Source organism: Typha angustifolia, chromosome 1 (genome assembly GCF_048772165.1).
Source record: "Typha angustifolia cultivar Huaian chromosome 1, ASM4877216v1, whole genome shotgun sequence".
Lineage (NCBI taxonomy): Eukaryota > Viridiplantae > Streptophyta > Magnoliopsida > Poales > Typhaceae > Typha > Typha angustifolia.
Window position 1 is genome coordinate 10,887,619 of NC_133239.1, and position 20,906 is coordinate 10,908,524.

The 20,906-nt window shown below is 34.6% G+C and overlaps 2 protein-coding genes across 3 annotated transcripts; one reads left to right on the top strand and one right to left on the bottom strand.

Moving 5' to 3' along the window:
• Positions 1 to 7,229: 7,229 nt before the first annotated feature.
• On the top strand, positions 7,230 to 13,092 carry LOC140758215 (uncharacterized). The gene is made up of 2 exons (XM_073094307.1): positions 7,230 to 7,888; positions 12,954 to 13,092. The coding sequence occupies exon 1, from the start codon at positions 7,298 to 7,300 to the stop codon at positions 7,880 to 7,882; it is 585 nt and encodes a 194-aa protein (XP_072950408.1). The 5' UTR covers positions 7,230 to 7,297; the 3' UTR covers positions 7,883 to 7,888; positions 12,954 to 13,092.
• Positions 13,093 to 13,335: 243 nt separating this feature from the next.
• LOC140758208 (uncharacterized) lies at positions 13,336 to 20,068 on the bottom strand. Of its 2 annotated transcripts, none has more exons than XM_073094296.1 (4): positions 19,313 to 20,068; positions 19,152 to 19,202; positions 18,993 to 19,065; positions 13,336 to 13,505 (listed from the first exon to the last, which is right to left on the bottom strand). In XM_073094296.1, exons 1-4 carry the CDS (start codon positions 19,852 to 19,854, stop codon positions 13,344 to 13,346), a joined length of 828 nt encoding a protein of 275 aa, XP_072950397.1. In that variant the 5' UTR covers positions 19,855 to 20,068; the 3' UTR covers positions 13,336 to 13,343. The 2 variants fall into 2 exon arrangements, with proteins under 2 accessions (XP_072950397.1, XP_072950401.1); XM_073094300.1 differs by lacking the exon at positions 13,336 to 13,505 and adding an exon at positions 15,958 to 18,213.
• Between the last annotated feature and the right edge of the window lie 838 nt (positions 20,069 to 20,906).

The window sequence follows — 20,906 nt, forward strand, 5'->3', positions numbered from 1 at the left end:
ACCCTAAACCAACTACTTAGCCTGTTCATTTATAGATGCCAATGGAAATAGCATTTAAGACTTGTAAAAGATTATGGACAGCCAAGTACAAGCTATACATGAAAGAAAAAGGCTTAAATAGTATCTTAACTGCACTGCACTTCTGTATATATCTTCTGTATATATATATACAGTGCAGAAAAAGAAGAGAGAGAGAGAGAGAGAGAGAGGATACATTACAAAATTTACTTAATTTCACTTAAATTAGTTAAAGATTTGTAGAACATAGCACTTCTAACTTGGCATGAATTATGATCTGATAATTAAAGATGAAGTCCCTATTATCTAGATGAAGTCCCAATTAGTTATGATCTGATATTAACGGGATAATATCACTTTCATAGATAATTTAGACAAGCAGACATAGGAAAATGGAGTTGACCGACATGTTCTAATAAATTCAAACCTTTTGTTTCCTTTATGGTCCATGTTTTCGTTTGTCTAACAAAAGACAAGATCAAGCCATGAGAGGGTACTACTTAAAAAGAAACTTCCACTGGGGAGCCAAAAACATATTAGCAGTCCATTAGATCATAATATTACTTATCAGTGTGATGTTATAATATAGTTGTCTACATAAATTGTCACATTCCTTTCTTTATACCATTTAAATATTCATTATCTTTATTTTTGTTTTTAAATGTTAAGTATATTTAGTCTCCTTGTATCTTAGTAGACAGTAACGCTACTCTCGTAAACTTTATCTTCAACGACAAATCACTGGTTGTTGAAGAAATACTATTTCCGTGAATTAATCAGCCTTTGCTCAGTACCAGCTCTTCTAGTACTAAAGAAAGATGGCAGCTTGAGTATGTGTATAAACAGCAAAGCTATCAATAAAATCACAATAAAGTACCGTTACCCTATTTCGTATCATTTTACCCTAATCCCCCTCAACTGTTTTTTTTTTATCACTAAGACAGAGAAACTTTCTCGACTAATATTTACATATTTAATTAATAAAAACATAGTTATTTAGATTTCTTTATCATCTTTGTTACCCATGCTTATAGTTTTAATTCAGTTAAATTTCAAGGCATAGTAATACAAAATAAAATTTATGAGGGTGAAATAATTTTCGTCTAAAGAGGAAAATATAATTAAATCTTTTATTAATTGCTTAAAATCAAAAGTTATGATGCTTTAGATTACTTTTTACAATTCTTGGCCAAAAATAATTTAACTTAATTTATCATAATTTTTACAATATAAATACCATCATAAATAACATCATAAATAAAAATTCCATATCAAAACATTTTTATTACAAAATATATTGTAAAGTGGTCACATTACATTTACTACTTACTTATTGATCATTTATAGTTTGTAACAAATGAGTGAGTTATTCCAAAATTTTTATCCTTACTTTTCCTATTCTAGAATCTTATTCTACATTTGCATAAATTTGTTTTTAATAAATAAAAGTGTATTTTAAAACCTCCGCTTATTCTATCTAATCAAATAGCCTCCTAATTAATTATTTCTCGTGGCATATATTTTCTATAGTCAATACATATTCTTTTTTATCAGTCGAAAAATAACAAATTTATTAGATTTTTACACAAACTAATTATTTTTATTTTTGTAAAAAAGAAAAAGAAAAAAAAAATAGGGAACTCGAGATTACCACCAAGTCCCCTACTTGCCATGTCCACATCACTTTCATGTCCATGCCATCAAAACAGTGCAAGTTCACATCAGGCAAGTACGAAAACAGTCAAAGGGGCCAATGTCTAAAGGCCCTCTAGCTTCTTTAATTTTGTATTATATATATAAATATATATATATATATATATTTCCTAGTGTCACTTCATGGCATAGGAGGAGGGAATGCATGAGCCATGAGCCAGCCATGAGGTGACAAATTTCATTTATGGGGATGGGATGCATGCATGCATGCAACGTAAACGGAGACTTCGGGCATGGCCACATGCCGACAATCGTCCGGCGCCGGGCTCCGGCAGTGGGTCCCCCTCCCCACGCTGCCAGCCCGGCATGGCGCCACGTGTTCGCGTGTGGTGCTGTGAGGTGGGGGGGGGGGGGGGGGGGGGGGGGTTGGTGGAGAGTAGAGTTTTTTATTCTCTCTCTCTCTTTTAATCTCAGACAAGGATGGGTTCGGTTTGAAGGGTGTACTCAGTATCATTAATAAAGATAACTTCAATATAAGATGAGGTTCCTTAGGCAAATTTTTCTATTCTAACAATATACTTCATATATCTTACAAGATCTGGCTCTCATATCCTCTCTTGGCTGCAAAGATATGTGAAAAAGAAAGCATGCCCATTAATCTTTGTCTTCCTACTACTTTGAATTAAGACTTTTAAATGGCAAACAATATATATATACATAGATTATATATGCTTCATTAGATTTACTCCAAAAAATTTGGAGGGTTTTTAAGCAGCTAAGTATGAAAAACTCTTTGTCACATGGGTGTGTGTGGATTGCAGCATGGCAAACTGTCAAAGCTTCTTTTCACAAGTAATATCTAAAGTCTTGTCCTATGGAACTTTTCTAAAGAGAACTCATTCAGAGAGAGAGAGAAATAAAATAAGAGACTTTCATAAAGAGAGAAAAGGTGTTCTATTTGGTCAAATAGTTCAGAGGACATTCAATGCTTCAGGCAGGTTGCAGCTCAACTGTGAGTTCTTTTTTTTTCACCAAATTAGTACTGTATCAAACTTTTTTTTTTAATCAAAATTTATTGCTCTTAAATTTAATATTAGTAGTGGTTCATATTTCATGAGAAGATTAATATTTTACTCTTAGATAGAAATGCCAATGAATTCAATTAATAAAATAGATAAAAATATTGAATTTATCAGTGGTTTGTTTAGAATTTTTAGAATATTATTTTTTATTTATTGTCACACATAAAATATTAATCAGATTGGTGTATTATGTATAAAAAGAAGTCGTCGAACTTATTAACGTTTTCTTTTCTTAGACAAAATATTAATAAGTTTAGGATTTTACTTACATCTATATTAAAATAGATTTAAGTTTAGAGATGATTTATTTTAGTTTTAAAAAGAAAATAAGAAGAGGGCTAATTTGACTTCTCAACCACTTAACATAATTTCTTTCTTCTTTTTTTATTCTTAAGAGAAGGAAGAACTTATTTATGTCTCAATTAAACTGATGCCATTCAAAATTTAAGATCATTTGAGCACTTTCCTATTGACAATTACTTGCTATATTCTCATGTCAACATGTAAGGATGATGGTAGAGGCCACCCTCCTCTAAGCCAAGTAATTCATATGGGTATGTTATAAATCTTGTGTAGTAGTTTATGGAGAAACACTTATCTTGTTATTAACACAATACTTTAATCACTCTCTTTCTCTCTCTTTCCTCTCCTATTCTCTTTCTCTCTTTTTCGTCCATTCGTTATAAATGATATTTTAGTCATTTACTTCTAAATAATAGAATAATTTATACTGGTCTAAATTCTCTTATATTAATATAAAAGTTAGAATAATTATATTAATATTGACCTTATTCCAAAGGTGAATGTTTATAACTACATCTTGTTCTATAGCTCGAAGAACTTATGTATCTAACTCTCAATCTTGAAGTGAGAGAGAGAGAATTTAATTATCCATTAATAGTAGCTGGCCTTCTTAAAACTACTAAACTAGGATTAAAAAAAATGTATAGACTTTGTGAATGTGATGTGGATTCATTCATTTATTAGGGTGTTCTTCAAATGATATGATGTGTGATTTTATTTCCTAGAAATATATATATGTTTGTGATAAAACTAACACATGGTGGGTAGTAAATGGGAGCAATAAATGTCATTACTCAGATCAAAGCATTTGAACTATCTACAATGTGTAATGTTTATTTTAGAGAGTTGTGATGAACTTAGGATGTCAGAAAAGTAGGCAGGAGGAATCTTGAAGAATTCTTTGATAGAAAAGAGTGATGTACTTTTAATTGTGCATTTCAATTAAGGGGACAAAGACAAGATCTTGCCAATTGGTGGTATATATATATATATATATTAACATATTTGATTTAGAGAAACAATATACTAGATCAAGAGGTTTAGTCCATATGGTTTGATAATTTCTAAGTAATTAGGAATTATCTCCTTAATTTTAGAACAATAAAATAAGGGTTTTTGGTTATTTTATGTGGATATATACTCATAAAAAAAATCTCATTTACTTCTAAAGTTAATATTTGTATGTATACCACTTAAAATATATATTATTTGCATAATTATTTATCTGGTTACTTTTCAAATTGAAATTCAATCATTTAAAAGAAATGCTCAAAATAACCTTAACTAAGATAAATTTATGGGAACTAGAACAAAAATATTTTGATCTGTTTATGTCTAAATTGTTACAAATTTAATGGTTACTTAAGTCCAAGCTGTATCTATGTGAGATGTATATAAGTAAATATTAACTTTAGAATGAAGTACAAATAAATAAGAAATTTTGAAGAGTATGTAGATGAAAAAAACCCCCAAAAAATAATAAAAAAATGGATGGTAACTTTTTTATATGATCCACATGAATGAAGAATTGTATACTAGCATTAAGATGATACAACAATAAACATATTTAAATTTTGTCATGTTTCGTATGTATGCTTAGTAATAAACAAAGCAACTTTGCAAAATTTAACCTTGTTTTCCTCTAGGGTATTATCATTATGTCAGCTTCAAAAATATTAAATTTGTCGATTTCATTAGGTTAGTTCTCCATAACCAGGGGTCTATCAGTCGTAGTATATATCATATCTAAGATTGGGCGAATAAATTGGCTATCCCTTTCTTGATATAAAGATACTCAGATCTCATAATATGTCAAGTAATAGGCTAGACAATTGGGTCATCCTTCTCGTTAATTGAACCATAGACAAACCTACAAAGTATAGTCAAAGTATCAAGCCATTCAGTCTAAGCTTTAAATCGTTATACTGTCAAACTATTTCTCTAAGCCAATGCACTGTTGAACCATCAAATCAAACGGAACCAAACCACTAATTTTTCTGCTCGATATCTGACCCTACGTCCTCCTGCTCTAATTTAAGTACGTCAAATATTGAATATAATTTTCACAGATAGAAAATGTGAAAATTATACAAATATATAGATATTTTTTACTAGAAAAAAAAGGTTCAGGTAAATATTTCCAGCAAAAATGAGTTACTGACAACTACTAATAGATATGTGAAAAATATGGTTATAGTTCATTAGCTCTCATGCACACGCATCAATGTATGTATGTGGTGTATGTGGTGTATGTGGCTGTAGGCGGTCCATATGCGCAATTATTTGGTCCGACCACCGCCGGCTATGCGGCGGCCGCCTTTTAAAACTATGTAGGTGTCTAGTAATTGTCGGATATTGACATGCCCATGTCTTGTTCGACAGAATGCCTGAGATGTTCCGGTGCATGCTTTTTATGAGAAGGATGTTTTTGGCTTATGTTGCATTTCACTCTGACTGATTGTTAGCCGTGTCCCATTTAATACTACTCATATTCACATCTAGAAATCCTCATTTTAACTACTAATCTCAAGCTGTAGTTCATTTCCATTCATCTTATTGTTGAGTCTCTAAGTCATCAGTAATTAAAAAGTTAAAGCATAATGAAAAACTTTCCCTCTTGGAAAGGAATAAAAGATTGAAATTAGATCTCTGATGTTATAACTTATGCTTATAAATATATCAGTCTGGATAGGTAGAAAGAACCTAATATAATCTTAATTTACATTTGACTTGTTCATAATGCTTTTGATCATCATGTCTACCTGGGAGATATATGAAACAGATTTTTGAAATTTGATACATATATGAAATAACTTAGAGATGATCAATTGACCCAACTCGTCTAGTTTTAACCGAGCTAAGTCTGTCCCGACCAGCTCGGACCGCGCCTAAATTGGCAACGAGCTAGGCTTTTGTTCCTCCGGCCCGACCCAAATGCCCGACCTAAAAGCCCAGCCCATGATCCCAATAGTAAATGTATAATATTTTTTTAATACACTAGCAGGCTAGGGAAAGAGGCTATATATATATATATATTCTAAAATATGCCCAAAAGACAAAAGATTTCTAAAAATAGCTAGTCCAATTCTGAAAATTTAAAAAAAAAAAGGCCAATTTTTATGTTTACCATTTATCCTTCAAAATAGTAATGAATAGCCTATTAAACCTAGCTTGGCTTGCCTAGCCCGAGCCCGCCCTCTTAGGCTAGTGGGCGGTAACGAGCTAGTCTAGCCCGATAATTACCTCTAAAATAGCCCCACTACAAATACAATAAATAAAAAAGAAACATTAAGCCCAAAAAACATACAAGACGTAAATAAACATCACCTAGATAAACACGCAAACACAAATGATCAATTAATTATAGCTTTATCATGATTGCCTTAGACCTTGAAGCAGTATAGCATCTTTAGTTCATATAGAAAAATAAAGAGGATAAAAACAAAATAAGATAATGACTAGATGGCGGGTGAGTGAAGGAAGGCTCACCTCTTCTAGCAAAGAGAGTAACCACAAAAACCTCATCGCCACCAATGAACACTCCACGACTCGACATAGCTAAGTCATTTGGTGCTATCAAGGGAAACTTTGGGGGAGGAGCACCATCTCCACCTTGGCCCTAAGCTATATCGACAAATTAGAGACGGACCAAGAGGGGAGATATAAGGGAAGGGTGCTCTTCACGCCATTGCACCTCACCGAGAACGGCTCACAACTTAATCAACGAGCAGTTAAGGAGTATCAGGAGAAAATGAGGGAAGCCTTGGACAATGTTAGATCTACCATTAACATTGGAGGAGAAAAGGGGAAAAAGAGAGAAAAAGAAGAACACATAAGAGAAGAAAGACCCAAGTTGCGGCACGAAGAAGACTACATAGACAAGATTACAATGCAAATTGTTTTATCCGAGGTTTTGAGCACGACCAAATGGGATATAATTTATTCATGAAATAGATCTTGATTTGTTTTTGCTCAATTGATCTTTGTCCAGATGAATCAACACCTAAAACCCCAATCTCTCTTCTCTCCTTCATGCTAAATGGAATGGTATACACTATACATATATACCCTATTTATTTATGAATTGGTATAATCTATTGGTTGAATAGCTTATTCATCAACTTATCGGATCCGGGTCTTCTACCGAAACCGATATCCATCCCCATTTCCTTACCCTCCAAAATCCAAACCACAGCTTTGGAAGACTATCTCACGCCCAAGATTGTCCCACCTTCCCTCTCATGGAGGACCGCCGGCCGCCTGAGCCGGCGACCAACGGCGGCGCTACCACAACCAACACCCTGCCCGCCGCCGCTACTACTATCCCTGTCACGAAGCGCCAGCGCCGCCCCAGCGTCCGCCTCGGCGACCTCGGCTCCGACCCCTCTCTCCGCCGTATGAAACCCTCAAAAGTATCCTCCGGTGGCGCCACCGTCGCAGCTTCTCGACGCCCGAGGTCCTACCGGCCGGCCAAGACAGAGGAGCTCACCTCCGGCGCCGACTCGAAGCCGAATTGCGGGGGCGACGACCACGAGGCTAGATTTAGAGTTGGGGTTTCGGGGAGCCCCAGCGCTATCGAAAGGGATCTGCTGTCGGGATCCGAGGGTGGGGATTGGAACGATCGGGTCGGGGACGGCGGGGTTCGTTTGTGGCTGGAGAGGTTAGGGTTGGCGCGGTATGCGGCCGTGTTTGAGATCCATGAGGTGGATGATGAGGTGCTCCCTTTTCTTACCATAGAGGATTTGAAGGATATGGGGATTAATGCGGTTGGGTCCAGGAGAAAGATGTACTGCGCCATCCAAAAGCTCAGGAGAAGCATCTCGTGACGAAAGGTTCGATCTTTGGGTTAAAATTTCCTCTTCTTGTTCGATTTGGTAATGTCATTACTTGTTAATTAGATAGGGTGGTATGTACATGCTGTAAATTTTAGGTAAAAGTTTTTTATTTTCTTGATGAAAGAAAGACTTGTGGGAGGGTTTGGCTTCTTGAGATCTTCTGAGGGAAGTTGTACTGATAAAAGTTAAAAAGTGGGTTATGTGAACATACTGAGCTGTGAAATTGTAGAACTTGCAGTTATAATTGAATATAACAGTTCTCCTTCATATCTAATTTTTTAGCTTTGAGACTGCCTTCTATCTTGTGAAATTTTAAGAGTTGGTATACTTCACCAGAAAATGACTAAGAGATACTATTGCGGATTGATGGATATGGTTCAAAAGTTGGCATTCTTTTTTGTGTTAGTGTCTGTATTTACCATCCATTTTTGACTTGCTATGATTCAATATATGACATCTTTATAACTATCTATGACAATGGATAATAGAAAAAAGATCGAAAAATAAAAGATACGGATGATGTGTATGGCAAATGACAATTTTTGACTTTATTAAATCTTCTCACAAAATATTGTACCCGAGTAAGTGAGTTTCAAACTTATTTATGGGACCACGTTACTTCTAGTCCACATGGATGCCTAAGTACATTGGCTCTGCTCTCCTTGTTTCAACAGATTCCTGACGCTATGCCACACCGGTTGTCTGGCAGCTTTCTTCTTTGTATTCTTCCCAGCATTAGCCTTCATAATCCTCAGAGGTTCCACCTCCAAGGCTTCATCATCTGATAGAATAGCCAATTGCCAACTAACCTCAGCATCGTCCTACTGATGGTCTATCTCTATTTGTTTCTCTCCGTCAAATCAGCCTCCATCCTAATCCTCTCCTTATTGGCCATCATCATCTCCCGAATCCCCTGCTCCACCGAAATAGACTTCCCCCTCTATTTCATTTCCGCCACCAAGAAATCCTTTCCAGTTTTCTCCTCCACATTTGTATAATCCTCACTATACTCTACCTTTTTCCCCTTATTAACTAAAGCTAAATTTTCCAAAACTACCTTTTTCGTAGAATCATCTTTCACCTGCTGAAGCTTTCCCCTTTTCTACCACAGCAAAGGTTTTCCCTTTATCAAGAGAAAGGTTCTCCACGGGATCTTTTCCTTATCCACAGCAAGGAATATAACAGAATACCCTTGATATTTATCATATGGGAAAAAGGCTTAACAAAAGCTCTTTGTCTAAAATGCCTTAGATTTGCCTTATTCATTCAGGCCTCTATGAACGATTCAATTCTTATTTGTAACCTCCTCCATGGTGTGAGGGTTAGGAAACTCGATTAGAAAAGCCCTAGCATTAATGCTTCTGGATCTCCAATATCTCTTCCACAATTGCAACTCATCTCCAACCCCTTTCACCAAATCCCATCCTCTCATCAATAGTGCTATCAGACAATGTGATGCGATCCAACTAATTTTGATACCAATTGATGTGATCTAACTAGCTTTGATGTTAATTAGTGCGATTTAACTCGCTTTGGTACCCAACTGATGTGACTCTGCCAAAGATTGCAATCAACTCGGCCTTAGACAGCAATGAAGGACCTTTGTTGGGGTGCACACTAATGGAGGCTAATGAGCACGTTGAGGTTGATCTGATGGTCTGTTGCAGATGGGATGTTAGGTGGATTTTTTCGAGATTGTTAGGGGCTCATGGGGTGGTCATAGAAATGTGTAGCTTAATGATAGGATGATCTAGGTTTAGATACGATAGATGATAGATAGATTTGGGATAAGGTTATTGTGGATGATGGTGGAATGTGGATAATGTCTTTGGTACGATTGCGCACGGTGAGAAAGAGTACCGTCATGGTGATGGAAAGCTGCTAAGAGGAGGGGACAAAGGTAAAAAAAGATTCCTTAGAAGATAAAGTGAGAGCTAGAGAGAGAGGTCCAAAGAAATTAAGGAAGATAAATTCAATTCATAAGCATGCCTAAGATATAAGCTATAAGAGTCTATTTATTGGAAATAAAACAAAGAGTCCTAAAATCGAATAAGAAACAAATAATTAAACGTATATAAACTAGCCACCATATCTCCCTCATATTATAACTCCGTTATGCCCCAGATAAATTCTGGATCTAAAGGAAGTCTGAATGCAAAAACCGTAGGTCATGACATCACTGATCTAATCCTTTTAGTTTTATATTATTTAGATGTCATGTGAACATTTTATGATTATTTCCTCGGTACTGCGTAGACTGACTAATTTTTAACTCGGGCTCAGTTCTGACTTAGACATCAGAACGCCTAAGATTTGCCTCATTCGTCTGAGCCTCTGTGAATGATTCAACTCTTATTTCTTGTAGCAGATGAGCTCTATATTAAAGAATTATTGAATTATATTACTTTCTTCAAGAGACTCAAAGAGTTGTTTATTATGTAGGATCAAGTCATAAGCTAGAATTTACAAAGTTGTGCATATGTTCTTGAAGACTCAGAAGAATCTTGCCTTAAGCTTGCCTTGCCTAGAATTGAGTTGATCAGTGTAAAATCATCTTAGAGGAGTCAAATGATCCAGAATGTTAGGTTTGTGAGCTTGACCTACCCATGAGAGATCAAGCTAGCCTAGGACACACTTTAATCAAGAGTTTACATTTTTCTTCCTGTATAATTAGATATATTAGTACCATTCGAATGGGACACTCTGAAGGATGGTGGGTCGAAGCTGGAAGATTGTCAGACTTTATACTTGTATTGGGACATTGTATTCCTGTACTCAGGACATTAAATTATTGTAACAGATAAGGTTTTACTATGGCTTGATACAGTAAGCTCTGCATTGCAGTTTAGTATATTGTGAAGACTCTGAACATGAAGTTGGATTTGCATCATGTGTAAGCAAGATTTCTTTCTTGATCAGGATGATATATTCATAGCTAGTTCTTTCTATCATTGCATTAATGTCTTTTATGTAGTTCCCTAGTTTATTGGCTTTGCTGTGCTTATACATTGGTGCTATGAACATTTGAGGAAGTGACCAACTGACCACCCTAAGAAAATGAGCTATTAACGAGTTATATTCCTATTCGTGATTATGCTGTAGACACATCTACTATTGATCCTGTTTTGTGTGCAAAATGCTTACTAGTTTTTCAGATGATAACCTTCCATCATTGAGGGTCATTTAGGTCTCTTATTATCGGATGGAAGAATAAAACACACAGCTCTAATATTTGGACTATGGATATAAAGTCAACAGCACTGGATAAGAACCTAGAAGAAGGGTCATAGCAAACAGGATTTTTGAAAAGCATTAAATTCTTTAGTTACTTGAGAATTTTGAATGTGCAGACTGCAGAGTTAATATCAGATCAGATGGGTGTATTGTGAGAAACGGTTTAGCTTAGTATATCAAAATGGTCTAATATCAAAGGATATGATATCAGTATTTTAAAAAACTGTAGATTGCAGAAGAAATAGTTCTTTAATGCATGGATGGCACTAGATAAGAATCGCTGGTTTTCCTCTTCAATATTGTCTAGATTCCTTTTTATTTCTTTTAAATTACAGTACCAAAGTAGGGCTTCAATCTCTTCTTCTATCTGAAAAACAATAGAAGAATTGTTATGGTGTAGAAGCAAGGTTTTGGCTCATCCAGACACACTTAACAGGTGCATGAACTCTTCCTCTCTCATGTCTTTTTTTAAAGTTTAATATGATGGATGCAAGCTTCTGTATTTTAGTGGAAGGCCCCCTAGTTCAAATTGAATTATTTTCCTAGTTAAAAGAGGCATAAGATACCCCAATTTGGGTTAGATTCCTCTCCTACATAAATGAAGAGGATGTATAAAAGATGGAGAAATACAACATAATTCACAGTTGTCTTTGGGTTAGATTCCTTTCCCAAGTTTCAATCCCTAGAGATTTTCTTGTGGAATGGAACTTTTCTCTGCAACATCCAAACTAGAGTGTAAAATTGAGCCATCAGAGCTCAAGGTTGGAGATTCTGTTCTTCAGCTCAGTCTCTAGAGTTTCTATTGAATCTTCTTTCATGTGGGGTTAAGCAAGGAGAGTTATTTGTTGATTGCTTGCTGGTTTGCAACACACATATATATAGGTAGGGCAGCATCAAAAGGAGTACCATATGCTTTGATGCCAATTTGAGCTAATCTGAATTAGTGTCACACAGTCTAATATTGCAGGTTCAAGTCAGAGAAGCAACTTTTTTACTTGAAGGGACAAAGATAGGTATTTGTGAAAGGCTTTATTTGTTCTTTTGTAATTGGCAAATTGTATTTCTAATAAAATTTTATTCATATAACATGTGTAAATTTTATGTATAAATTTTAGCATAAATTATGAGATGTTTGATGAAAATTATTGAAGTAAAATATTGATTTTGTAGTCTAATTTTAGTCAGACCTTTTGTTTGGAAAAAGAGTATATATATAAAGTTTTGGTGGTTTTGATGCAGTAGTTCTAACTACTTTGAAAGTGATTCAAATAAAAAAAGCCAGAGAATTATTTATGTACATAAGTTTGAAGAGTGGTTCTAACCACTTTGGGAACGAAAGGAGCCCCATATTGATGCGCATTATTGCTTCTTCTTGTTACTTCATGGTTATAGATATGTATAATTGAATGCAGAAGGCATGTTGCTCATGTGAGAACAGTGCTACTGTCTGCTGCATTGCAAAGTAGAACTAACTAATGGTCTATGTCGACTGGTGACTTGATTAAGAGCAGAAGAATCGTGGAATTCTGACAAGTTCATCCACAATGGAAGTTCATTGATTTAAGACTGGAACTATGAAGAAAGTAAAGTATGTTCCTTATCAGAGCTAATTAGAGCTCTTTGGTTCAGTAATCAATATTTCTTATATATTCAGAGAGGATAAAAAAGAGATGATAGTATTTGATTTAACATAGACCCTTACAGACCTGGGACTAATTGGTATCGACATCACATTATAATACAACATTTTGTTACTGCTTTCTGCACTTGATTAGTTAGGAGCTGTTGCTCATAAAAGCATTTAACCAGTTTGTGCTTTGTCTTCCAGGGACAGAATGAAATTGATCTGCCATTGTTGACTTTGATGCAGCCCCTGCTTCTTAAATCACAAAATAAGCTCAAGTTTTGAAGCTACCAAAGGTTCAAACATAGAATGGTCAGTATCTTGGTTGTTTCACTCTAAGGATTAGCAATAAGTCTTGAAAGCTCATTGAAGGAAGAATTACAAAAATGACAGCTGAAATTGGAATTAGTGAATTAGGAAGGAAAAAGGCAAAAATACCAAGCCAAATGGCTTGGAAGCTGCACTCCTGATGTGATATCTCAAATCCTACAGATGTTACTTCCAAGCTGTTTCCCTCAGTGAAATAGATGAGGATGAAGCAGAAAGCATGGCCAGAAGTTGTGAAGAGTTCAGTGGACCTATCACTCAGAAAATCTATGATGCACTCCTACCATAATGCAAGGTCATCACATGATCTGCGGCGGCCGACGAGTCCGGTAGTGATGCGACTGCCTCCGTCGAACTCCATATACTGTCTCTTACATGTTGCAAAGTCAAGAAGGGAAGAAGAAGCTGCCCTTTGCAGGTGAGCTCTACCTGGTTTTAGTACACATGTAAATGCAACTTCAAAGCTCTGTATAATTTCCCTTTTTCTTAATTATTTATAATTGCATTATGATTGTTAGCATATATTACAAGACAGGCATCTAATTTACTGTCTTTGATCAATAAAATCTTATGAAGCTACAAATATAGGAGAACTTACTTGTAAGAACAGATATATCAATAAGAGGATAACATAGTAGAGATCAAATATGATTTATTTGTCTATGTTGATGGGTATTTGTTACTTTCCACCTTGATTTATGTATTGGAATCAGACTAAAGCCTATTATAATATGATTATCACTACATTAAGGTTACCCCATCCCAAGGAACACCTTGCTAGTTTTAAACAACACTACAAAGAAGAAAGTTGATTAACAAATATATTAACCTAATCTCAAATGTATCATTGACGTGTCTACCACTTATGATAGGTTAATTATATTTGTTAAAGATCTAAACTCATAAAATTAAGAAGTACCCACCAACTAATGCAATAATACAACTAGGTTAAGCAACAAACCTATTGTATACTTCTAGATAAGGTTGCTTATATTCTCAAGTCACATACATACATGGAGAATAATTAAATAATATTCTCAAATATTACACTGGAAATAAAATACTTCATCTAAGTGGATTTTTTTTCTAAATTTACCAAGTTTGGATTAAGAAAGCAGAAAAAAAAAATTCCTGGTAAATTTGCTAATTTTCTGAGTGATTTAAAATTTTTAATGTAAATATCTGTCAATGATTTATATTTAAGAATTACTTAGTAGAATAATTATAATTATAATTATAATTATACTAGACTTGTAAATAAAGAAATTTGGGAGGGCTATTTTGGTAAAAGAACTCGGTCTAAGTGGGATGAGAGAGAAAATAAATCGTAGAAGCACGCCGAGGAATCGGCGCGATTTTCCTCAGGTCACGACAAAACAGCATGCACGTCTGCCGTCCGCCTCACGTTCTCTTTCTTTTTCTAGGGTTTTCTTTTTTTTTACAAGTACACCCCTCAAAGTTCATTATTTTCATATACGCCCTTCTAAATTTTTATATTTGGGCCTATACTCTTCAAAATTATAATGATTTTTCCATTGATAATCTTGAGGTTACTTTTTGACATATATAGATCAAAATCTTAGTAATTTAAAAAAGAATATAAGACTACCAAGTATAATGTTCTGAGCAACATGCAGGCAAATATTAATTTTAAGAGGTATACACTTAAAACATTATTCTTTTACTACTACTCCAAAGTTCTTATTTATTATCCTTCCTCTTTATTATAGAGCTAAAATTAACAAATATTCAAGTACCCTCTCTAATCCTCCTTTTGTATATTATAGAGTTAAAATTAACAAAGGATTACTACTTCTTTACTCTCTTTTTTTCTGTCTTTAATAATGTTAATAGACATAATATACATTATTAATTTATTAATAATATATTTAATATCTTAAGTTTTTAGATCAACTAGTTATTTAACGAGCAATTCATAAGCTCATAGAGTTAAACGACTCCTTGTTGCGAGTGGTAGGACATGACTATTTTGGTAAGTAGTCAGGCTGTTCTTTGCTCCTATTTGATACTATCATCTTAACCAAACTATTTGTATGTATGTGTGTTGTGGAATAAAGAGATAAGGTAGTGGAGGCCATCTCCATATTTTTACAAAGTGAAGAGTGTCCTACCTACAGATTCTTGATGGGTCCTCTCTACCAACAATCCTAGGAGCAAGTTAGCAAAGTACTGTAGGGTCTGGCTTAGCTTTCAAGAGGTGTGCAAAGGTGTGTGTATGTGTGTGTGTGTGTGTGTGACTATATATATATATATATAGATATATGCATTGCATGATGAGGTAAGCCCCTCGAGAGCATGACAATCAGACTATTGCCTCCTTTTCCCATGCAAAATTTCCACGTATACTTACAACCTTCTCCTAAGATAGGTAGATATATATAGTCTCTACTTATCCAAGAATATAGTTCAGCCACTTAGCCATTAATCATAGTCAAATGTGCTACACTAGGGGCAGGCTTTTCTATTCCACCTATAGGATAATAATAATTAATCTCATCTTTTTTGTCTAAGTACATGATGATGGTCTCCCACTATAGGTGATGCCTTCTATGTTAGTTTTGATCAAATGGCATACAAGGAAAGGAAAATAAAAAGTTCATGTAAGTACTTTTTGCAGCTTAAATAAAGGATTAAATAATTGAAAGCATCATCACACTAAGCTGTACTGAGAGGCATGGAATCTTTTATTATTTATTCACTGATTGCTATAAAATTATACATATATATATATATATATATATATATATATATATATATATATATATATCTTTTAATTAGTTCATTATTTAGGATGCATCTTGTGTTAGAATATAGTATTATAGTCCATGTACACTACTCTTGAGAAACTTTAGCAGGAAGGCTTACATATGTCAATAGAAAAATTGAGGAGCAATCATAGAGTTGACATTTTAAATTAAATACATCTGCATGACATGAATATATTAAGAAGGAAGGAATTAGTGATGACATGAAGCATATGCTCTATATCTCAACCTACATGTTAATTTCCAGTTCATCATGATGATATAAATAGTAGTTATTGTTCTTGGTGGGTACTATATATGCTATATTAAAAGGTCTAACAATGACAATTGAAGCATAAACTCCATACTAAGCTGATAATATAATTAAATCTATATTAATTAATGTAAAGTGCACTTTAGCAGCTCGTGAAGATCACATAGCTTAGCTACATTGTTTGCAACTTTGCATTGCTAGGAAAGGAATAAATGATCCAAAGAACAAATTCCAAATGTCAATTGGAAATAGCTAAGTTATTATTTGATCCATATTTGAAACCTCTCATGCAAAGTACGCATAAGCTGAAGTAGATGATCTCTAAAATTAAGACTCTCTAACCTACATCTTGCATATAAGTGCATGGAAATTAAGAAGGGCAGTTTAATTGCATGCTGGATCGAGATTAATTTGACAACAACCATACCTTAGAAATCATGTTTCCAAACATATCATAAAGAGAATATAAAATAATTAAATTAGATCTCGGATAGTTAATGTCACAAATATTAAAAAGTATATAATGTATAATAAGCCAAAATAGAGAGCACCAAGATCTTCTTGAACCATTTCTCTTCTGTTTTGTTTTGTAAGGAAAAGGCTACGAAAGATGCCATTGACTAACATCTCTTAACATCTGAGTATTATATACTTTAGTTCTCTTTCAGTAATGTATATTAATTTATCTCCATTTACATATAAATGCATACATAAATACACACACATATTTTCGTTTTAATAGTTATACAAGATATATATCACTTGTCTCACATTAAGGAAGAAGCTCTTATGTTCTTAAAGCAAAGCTATGTACTTCTCTTGTCTCTTCAGAAAAGGACTATATAGAATCCAAATTGGACTAGTAAACAATAAGAAGAAGGTAAAAAAAAACGACAGAAAATTATAAAATCTAGTACATAATTTGTAGAAGATCTTGTTCACTGCACAAACCTATTAACCTAGATGAATCATTAGTAGCTATTTCAAAGTCTACATGCATCTGCAATAGTGCTGAATCTTGTAGATATGTAACTTACAAATGGTGGTGGTCAATTCATATAAATTTTGGCAACCAATAGTTGTTAATTATGAATCCTCCAATAATGACAATAATTGAAGGTAAGTATATTAATTACTTATTCTTTAACAAATAAAAGGAGGAGATCTGGATATATACTTTTAACATCACTGGAAGCTCTTCTTATATAGGTGCCAGCTAGAGAATAATCACTCTACCAGTAATATGTTCGCCTACCTAGTTTACTTGATAATATTTAAACAGAATGGCTGTTGTTCTATACTAATGATAGAACTTCCAATTAATATATTCTAAGTGGAAGGAGAAATGAAAGGGAACTTCCAATTAATTTATCCCAAGTGAAATGAGAAATTAAAGAGAACTTCGAATTAATATATTAATCTAAGTGAAATGAGAAATGAAAGGGAACTTCCAATTGTTCTATACTAGATAATAATTAAGTTTTCAAAAGGGAAGTCATGTTCAAACAATCCTCGGCTATGTAGTCGCTGGTGGAATATCTCATGCTCATAACATGAGAGGATCAAACTTCAAGCTTTAGGCATACAATGCTGAATGCTCCAACCATTCGTAACAAATTAGTTTAAGAAGACTGATCACTATAGTCTTCTTTCATTACTATATCAGCCCTCCTAAATAATTAGTACCCTTCTAACTCCCTAACTCATTAGCCAACAATAATACGTGCATCATTAATTGTTCATTCTAACTAAAGTACCTCTGAAAGCTCTAGAAACAAAATTAAGGTATAGCAAAATGAGAGGTTCCAATATTGCATGAAACTAAGATCCCATGAGCTTTTCTTTCTAATGAAATTCTTAAACAAAAGAATGCTTGTCATTATACTTCTGAACAGTCTTGCTGCCAAAATATGAGTACATTGGTTTTTACCAGGAAGCAAAATCTAAAAGTCATTATGAAGAGATCTTTTTCAACTGATGGAGGGCTTTCCATGCAACTCCAACCCTAAGGTACTGCTTTCATGTCTATGGATGGAGCATAACTTTCGCTAAAGGTAGGTGCAAAATGGCTTTTCATGTTTTGTTTCTCCCAGGCACCCTACACCAGCAACAAGGACAGTAACTTTATATATAGTGGCATCTATTACATGTACATTATATATATATATATATATATATATATATATATATGTGGGTTTCTTCTTGTTCTTCTTCTTAGAATCCTACAAGAATGCTCATCACCTAGGTCTGACTCTCCCATATATAGCATGTCAAGCCTAGGAGATCAAAAGTTACTTTCCCTGTGATGGGTCATGAGCCCTAGTGAGGGTTTCACCAGCAGCCTACAAATTATCTAAACATTCTTATCGGCAGAACTAATTCATGCCTCTCCATTTAAACTATTAAAACCACATCAAAACAAACCGCTAGTTAATGACTAAGCATCTACCCAGTTAATTGCCCAAGCAGGTCCAAGGAATTAACAGTTCTCATGTTTGGGTGAGCATTTTGTCATGGTGGATGAGTTAGCAATGATGTGCCACTCAGACAATCACATCTCACCTAAAAAGAAATTAACACAAAAGAAAGAAAACCAACATCTGAAGCACTCCGTTCAGCTCGCAAGCTCCTTTCACCAACCATGAGAAAGAACAGATGACTCTACTCATGCAAATAGTTTTTTTTTTTCTTTTTCCTTTCTTTTTTTAATTTTTTTCCTCCATGGTGCATTTATACTAGCTTGTAGGATTCTCATCATCACATAAACTTAGTATATATCTTACCATGCAAGACCTTTTGTGTGTGTATATATATATATATATATATATATATCAAGAACAACAAGCAGCAAAGAGTAATAGTAATAATGATCAGTACCTGTGACTCATCCTCCAGTCCCAGCTTATTAACCAAATACTTGATCAACAACCTAACTGTCAGCCTCCCATCCCTATGAACAAAGAAAGGAAATTAAAAACGAAATAAAATTGAAGAAAATTATGCAAGAATATATAGGTTTAGCGAGATCACAAGTACTTGATCCTCAAGTAGTTCTTGGGTATCTGAGGCAAGAAAGGTTTCCTCCCTCTGCGCGAGAAAAAGAAAAAGAAAATATAATGTCAGAATAAGCAATCAAATAAGTCACTTTGAGAGAGATCTCAAAGAAACTAAATTAACCTAATTAAAATGCAACTCACTGGATTTGTGCAGCCTGGAGAACAAACCAAACCCCGGTCTGCGGCCTCGGCGGTGGTATAACCACTCTCACGTCGGCGAATTGCCGAGGCACCGCCGCCGCCGAGCTGCTACCGATGAACAAATTCGGATTCCAAATCGCCCACGGCATATCTCGCCGGTATCCCATCATCGGCATCATCGATGAGTAATCCAACGGCGTCTGCAGCGGCGGCGGCCTATCGGTGAACAACTTGAGCTCGGTGATCCCTTCTCTTCTCTCTCCATGAGCCGGAGTCGTTTGATGAGATGGGCCAAGACCCAATTGTAGCCAAGCTTTAGAATAATTACTACTACTACTACTACTAGTGCTATTGATCTTTATTTGTTGGTGGTGTTCTTCTCCTTCTTCGTCTCCTTCGTTGCTTTCTTGGTTAGGGGGGTAAGGAGAGTGTTGGGCCATTGGAGTGGGCCTCAGAGATGAGCTCCTCGTGGTGAAACTGAGGTAGTGGGTATCGGCGAAGCAGGGCCCATAGGCGTCGTAGTCTCGCCGGAGAAGCACCATCCTCGCCTCATACCATGGTCTTGATTCTCTCTTGATCACCAAAGGAAGATGAGTTGGTAGTAGAAGTAGTAGTAAAGGTTAGAGAAGGAGGAGGAGGAGAAGGAAGAAAGGAGAGAGAGAGAGATAGAGAGAGAAAGAGAGGAAGCTTTCATGGAGGAGGAGAAGGTTAAGGTGAGGGAGGGTGAGATTACCTCCTCGCCTCTTAAGTATTACTTTTTAATGGTTGGTTATGGAGAGAAGAGGGGAGGAGGAGATGATATTTTTGCTGTAATTATTTATTTGAGAAAATAACAAATAACTCTCTTTTTTATTATTATTATTATTATTATTATTATTATTATTTATAAATAGAGCTCATATTTGCTCAAAATTATATATACTGTTGTTTAAACTCAAATATTATATTAAAATTTATAAAAAGAAAATATGATTTAAAATCCACGGGGCTTAATTTATAAATGCCAGAAATAAAAGGAGGGACCTATTTATAATATAGTTAAAATATTAGGGTATTATTTATAATTTTATTGGGAGGGAGGAGGGGGGGGTCTACGTGGTGGGAAGTATGGTGAGAGGTGGGGCCACGTGGGATTACATGTCGCCGTATGATTACCGGAGCACGGATTACGAGGCAGCCCATGGGAGTTTGGGGTATTTACGGATCCTTTCAGTAGTATGTCTGTCTCTATGTCGGTTTTCTAACTCCCAATCTTTTTTCCACATTTATTTATTTATTTATTTTATTAATACTTCGAGATCATAATCGTTTACATTTTGGATCAAGTTAAAGAGTAAAATATTAAGCATTTTTTTTAATAATTGCTAATTTCCACTTTGTATAGTCTTTTTAAAGAGAATAGAGGAACAAAAATTAATAATATACCAAATTATTATTATTATTATAAGTTATAGGGGTATTTTGGTCTTTTTAGCTTTTTTTTTTTAAGTGGAGTAAAATTTAATCCCAATAACCAATAAAATAGAAGATATTCTTTTAATTGTATTAAGATCCTCATGTATTAAGAGTTAATTTTTGTTAATTATATGATAAC

Bases quoted from the DNA above. Each gene is read 5' to 3' on its own strand.
- LOC140758215 (XM_073094307.1), top strand. From the start codon at position 7,298: ATGGAGGACCGCCGGCCGCCTGAGCCGGCGACCAACGGCGGCGCTACC.
- LOC140758208 (XM_073094296.1), bottom strand. From the start codon at position 19,854: ATGGTGCTTCTCCGGCGAGACTACGACGCCTATGGGCCCTGCTTCGCC. The intron at 19,066-19,151 runs GTACTTGTGATC...CTTTGTTCATAG, and splicing joins AAGAACTACTTGAGGATCAA to GGATGGGAGGCTGACAGTTA. The intron at 13,506-18,992 runs GTACTGATCATT...TACTAAAACCAG, and splicing joins GACTGGAGGATGAGTCACAG to GTAGAGCTCACCTGCAAAGG.